At 40.3% G+C, this 5,642-nt stretch overlaps 1 protein-coding gene across 1 annotated transcript; it reads right to left on the reverse strand.

The window, feature by feature from the left end:
- Positions 1-2,070: 2,070 nt before the first annotated feature.
- On the reverse strand, positions 2,071-4,394 carry LOC116323077 (L-serine dehydratase/L-threonine deaminase). The gene is made up of 8 exons (XM_031743347.2): positions 4,338-4,394; positions 4,045-4,201; positions 3,864-3,903; positions 3,643-3,782; positions 3,302-3,393; positions 2,691-2,918; positions 2,474-2,598; positions 2,071-2,390 (listed from the first exon to the last, which is right to left on the reverse strand). The coding sequence occupies exons 1-8, from the start codon at positions 4,349-4,351 to the stop codon at positions 2,197-2,199; spliced, it is 990 nt and encodes a 329-aa protein (XP_031599207.1). The 5' UTR covers positions 4,352-4,394; the 3' UTR covers positions 2,071-2,196.
- Between the last annotated feature and the right edge of the window lie 1,248 nt (positions 4,395-5,642).

A 5,642-nucleotide genomic window follows, 5' to 3' on the forward strand; every position in this document is an offset into this window, starting at 1 on the left:
ATTTTCTGAGCGCTGCTGCGCACACAGGCAGAGAGATCTGCAGGAGTCGGGAGAAGAAAAATCCAGATGATAATGTGTTACTTGGGACATTTTTAGGGGGGCATTTACATAGTAGAATGTGTCATCATTTTTTTGGTGAGGCCGGTAAAGTCCTGCTGTAGACCGGGGAGGGTAAATATGCATTCACCTTGTGCAGTCACCAGAGGCACTCCCTTCAGGTCATAGTGTTGGGGCTTCCCTGTAGGGCCACATGGATTGGGAAATCGGTTTGAACTGTTTATTTGGCATTTGACTGTTGAGGTTGTGCTAACATGTAAATAATATAATAATAGATAGTGAGGCGCTGATCAGATAATGCCATTAAAAAAGCCACCAAAACCACAACTATTACTGCATGCGAGGCCTACCTAGGTCAACCACTATTACCTGTACCTGAACCCACTCAGTCACAACTCAATAAACTATAGCCACAAATAATGATGTTTCTTAACACTCAATAATACAGCTATAGCTGGTAATTCTAAAAGCAACACCCCTATATCAGGTCAGACACAATCAGGTGGTGAAGCTGGGTTTACCTGTGTAACAATATTATTCCCAGTTTTCCAGAGATGGCGTTGATGATGAAGTTCACACAGTTTTTGTTTGCAATCATCAAATATCGATCTTTGTTTATTTGATGTATGAATCCAAAAACTTTGCAGATGAAGTTGTAACACATTTTTGTGTTGTGCAATTCCTCACCGACAGATGGTGTAACAATCCTTCACGGAGAAGCTTTAGGCCTTTAAACAATTTGTAATCCTTCTCACTCAAAAAGAAGTATTCGTGTTAGCTATTGTAAAAACTACCATTGCTGTGTTGTCCTAACTAAACATTTTTGCATTCTTGGTTTCTTAACAGCTATAAAAGCTTGGAGTTTGAATGTTGCTCATTTTTGAGTATAAATTAAAAGTTGCAGTAAAGTGAAAAGTGTTGAGCCATTTCTTTATCGTTTGCTAAGAAAACAGGAAATAAATGGAGCGATTTATTGAAACATTGAAAAAATGACATGGAGATACAGTATATAAGGTATAAAGAGACTTTTTACAATTCTAGCGCACTTGGTAATCAATATTTGGTATGCCCACATTTACTCTTTAACATAACTCTCTTAGACAAGCTTGAGTCATCTCAAATAGTTCTTCATGCTGTTTTTACTACACTGGCAGTGTGTTTGGCATCACTGTCATCTTGAAAAATGAAGCCAAAGTCATTCAAAATCCTTTTCAGATGCTTTCATGTTTGATCAAATTCTGACTGTACTTTTCTGTGTTCATAATTCCATCAGTTTGGACAAAAATCTCCAACATCACTGGCTGAAATTTAGCCTCAAACTCTCCCCTACATATGAATGACAAGACCTGTTGACACTGATTTCCAGCCCAGTTCTTTTTTTTTTAAATCCTCTACTTGTTCAGCTTCCTCACATTTTTTAAGGAAATGCTGCACACCATGCTGTGATGTTACAGATTTGGGGCTAATAGCTCTTTGGGAATCAGCTTGTTGGTGCAAAAAAATATGTATTTTATGCCAGTCAAACTCTTGATTGACTCTCGAGAGCTATTGCTCAAGACAGTTTTTTAAATTACAAAAAATAAATAAATAAATAGATAAAGTGGCTTTTTGCAAGGAAAATACAAAGAAATCAAAGGCGGCTCAAGACTTTTGCCCAATACGGTAAATTGAACTTGTTAGTTTTAAGACAAAGAACCAAACTATAGTTTAAAATAAAGAATAGTCTGAAATGTGGTTATTTTTAAGGCCAATAACTAATAAATAATTGGACCTGTTTTTTTCACATATTTTATGGTGAACAGTTACACACTGAGCGAACTGTTTTACCTCAAATGGAGTTTTGCGCATCTTTACTAAATTTTCATGTTGGTGCCTAACATACAGTCAGTATACAGCACATATATACCATAGGTAACGGCCCTACAAACAAAACATACTAAATACAAATCAAATGCATCTTAAATGTGGGTTAAACTCTTGTTTTTCAGACAGAGCTAATAAACAGAAACGCAATTAAAAATATATTCCATCTTTATTAAGTGCTACATACTAGTACTTATAATATATAACAGACAGTAAATATAGGGTTTGTGACCAGGTGGGGAAAAGGAAGAAAGGTCAGGAAAACTGAGGGTGAAGTTAAATAATGCCAAGCTGCTTTTTCAACTTGTTCAGTTGCTCCAAGCTGATGTTGTTGCCGCCACACACCACAATGACCACAGGGCCCAGGTCCTGCGGCAGCTTGCGCTCATCCCTCAGCCTTTTGATAATGCCACTGTACACCGCTGCCAGAGCAGCACCACAGGCAGGCTCCACCAGGATCTTCTCATCATCTGCAGAGACAGAATATCAGGAGAGATCAGCAATCAGATCGGTCATTTCAAATCTGTTGTTCGTCTCTTCAGGTTGTACTCACCCACAAAGCGTTCAACAGCTTTCACAGCCTCCTGGTCTGTGACTACTTCTGACAGAATTGGGTGTTCTTGTGACAGTTTCATTGTCTGCGCTGAGACCTTTGCCACGCCCAGTGTGGTTGCAACACTGTAGAGTATAATACAAGGCCGCTGTTCACCACCAGTCCAAACATTTGTTGACACCCTTATTTTTTTAGTTAATTAGCTAATCAGCAGTACCTTGTAATTGCAGGTAAAGTCACATGCTCTCCAGCCTCCATGGCTGCATGGAGGCTATGTGCTCCCATGGTTTCCATGGCTACAACAGGGACGTCAGCCCAGTTGGCGCGACGCAGTCCCTCCACCACCCCGTTCAGCAGGCCCCCGCCTCCCACTGACAGCACTATCGCTCCTGGCTTCTCCTTCAGGTCGTGCTCCAGCTCCTTCACCAGAGATGTGTGGCCTTCCCTTTGTACACGAACGCAAGCTGTCAGTTTCTAGAAACTCACCACTGATTTTGCTTTAATGCACAGCAATATAGGAAATCTCTGCATGGTGCAGCCTGGTTTATGGCATATGATTATCAAATGCTAATTATATACCAAGTAACCCATAATTTCAATAATTTATGGTTAAGCTTAACACTTTGAATGTGACATCTCAAACATAAATTAGTTATCTGACAACCCCCACCCCACCCCCGAGTAGCTGTGATAACACACATCTTGCCACATCATCTCATTTACTTCTTGCAACTGCTCTGTTCATGAATGCAAAACAGGTGTCACAGTAACAGCAGGCTAATGTAAACACAGTCACAGCTCCGAGGATGCCGACTGAAGCCATCTTACCAGATGAGGGGATCATCAAAGGGAGGGATGTATATCCAGCCAGCGTTGTTTGCCACAAGCTCCTGTCCGTATGCAATGCCTTCATCTACATTCTGTGGAAAGAAAAGATATAAATGATCTGGTATATCTTTCCCCCCCCCCCCACTTCCCTTCAGCATTATCCAAGGTTGGATTTTTGCCTCTCAATGAATCAATGAAAACCATTTAATAGTCACATCTTGTGTTCTAAATGTAACCTGTGGATTAATAAAATAAAGCATTTTCATTCAGAATCTACCACCCTCGTACATTCATTTGTTCTGGGAAAAAGTAAAAAAGTGACTGAGGAACATTTAACTAACCTTGCCATGGATGATCACAGTGGCTCCCTCGTCCCTCATTTTCTCCACTGTTATGTTCGGTGTGACGTTTGGGACAATGATAGTTGCAGGAACCCCGAGCTTGCGCGCAGAATAAGCTGCTGCCATGCCGGCATTTCCTCCTATTGAAACAAACAAACAAACAAAAAATTAGACACACTGAATGCATCAATATGGTAAAGTAGAGACTGTTGTATTCTCACCTGAACAGCAGACAAATCGCTCATATCCTCGCTCTGCCAGCTACAAGGAAAGCAATAGGAAACATATCAACACAGAATTCATGAGCTAGTAAACTGATCCCTGCCGGTTCCTTTCACTCTCGACAAGATCCTCTTTCAAATCCAGGGCAAATCAAATCATTGCCAGATAAGAATTACTCACCGTTTTGCACAGGTGACCGAGGCCCCTGATCTTAAAGGATCCTGTCGGTTGCGACGAATCCAGCTTGAGGTAAATAGAGGTCCCGGCCAGTTTGGTCAGGGCAAGGCTCTCCCTCACTGGAGTGGCCACGTGAAGATGCTGCTGGGTCTTCATTTCACTTTGGACCAAAAAGCAAGCAAATGTTTTTCAAAAAGATCAAAAATTCAAAACATCAACCTAATAAATAAATAAATAAAGAAATGTCAATTCACAATGCGGTCCTTTATACGAGAAGAACGCAGGTTTCGACTCACCTAGTTGTAGACATGTTTCCCTGAATATTACAGATCCTGTGGATCCTTATGCTTGGGTCTCTTTATCACTAAAATGTGTCAAATTTATATAGTACTTGTCTGTGTGCTTGACAAACCAAACCCGATTCTCAACCAATCGGCATTGCTCATTCAGAGCAGACTCCTCCCAGTCATGATGAGGATGAGACAACCCAAAAGTGAATGACTTTCTGCATGCAAGCACAATTTTTGTGAAATGTGCTTATTATTATGTTATTATTATAACAATCTGTGAACCAAATCATAGAAAAAACACAACCTCCTGCTTAGTACTGATATAGTTGGGAAAGAATATTAAAAACATGTCCACAAAGTAAATGTTATTAAACACAGTTCCCTGCTGCCTAGTTTCATTTTGTTCTTGTTTTATTTGAATCGACCCATGATGGATTTACTTGCTCTCTCCCATCTAAAGGGGTTGGACACAGTGCTGGCTTCCCCAGTCACCAACAAACAAAGGCGGGCACTGAGTGTGAGTCACTGTGTCACAACTGAATTTCCAAAAAACCTGTCTGAAGACATGATTACAAAACACAGTCATCATCACCCATTTTTCTTGACAGTCAGCGTTCCACTGAGACATTTTCTGAATCATTAGACATCTGCCCAATTGTTCATGGTCTCAATTCACTGTGGATCCTTTCTGTGTGGAATTTGCATGTTCTCCCCATGTCTGTGTTGATTCTCTTTGGGTTCTCCAGTATCCTCCCACCGTCCAGAGGCATGCAGTTAATGTGGGTTAGGTTAATTGGTCATTCTAAATTGCCCATAACTGTGAATGTGAGTATAAATGGCTGTCTGTCTGACTGCCTCTCAACCTATGGCAGCTAGCATAGGCTCTAATCCCCTGCGCAACACTGAATTGGATAAGTGGAAAAGGATGGAGGGATGTTTTCTTTTGCTTATTAAGCCACTTAACACTGACCTATGAATCATTCAAGCATCAAACCAGTGTTGTGTGTATACATAACAGACAGCTTAGCAAAAAAAAAATAGTTTGAATTGTATGGTTAGGCACTTTGTTACTAGCAGCTGATTTTCCCCATTTGTAAGAAAAATGCCAATGATAACACAGTTTGGCATAAAATAGCATTTTAAGGTTTAAGCTAAAAATTGGATATCTGGGCATGGCGTGCAGTGTGCACACCATGCTACTGCACGTGTATACAGTGCATATTATATATGTATTATATTTGGTTTGTAAATCGCTTTGGTATAATATTTCATAAACAGCATTTAAGCAAATTTAATTTGGAGTTTAGCTAC

The sequence above is a fragment of the Oreochromis aureus genome, linkage group 12 (assembly GCF_013358895.1).
Source record: "Oreochromis aureus strain Israel breed Guangdong linkage group 12, ZZ_aureus, whole genome shotgun sequence".
NCBI classification, from domain to species: Eukaryota; Metazoa; Chordata; class Actinopteri; order Cichliformes; family Cichlidae; genus Oreochromis; species Oreochromis aureus.

Coding starts and splice junctions, on each gene's coding strand:
- LOC116323077 (XM_031743347.2), bottom strand. Junction 3,394..3,642: donor CTGTGATCATCCATGGCAAG/GTTAGTTAAATG, acceptor TTCTTTCCACAG/AATGTAGATGAAGGCATTGC. Junction 2,919..3,301: donor TTTGATGATCCCCTCATCTG/GTAAGATGGCTT, acceptor TCGTGTACAAAG/GGAAGGCCACACATCTCTGG.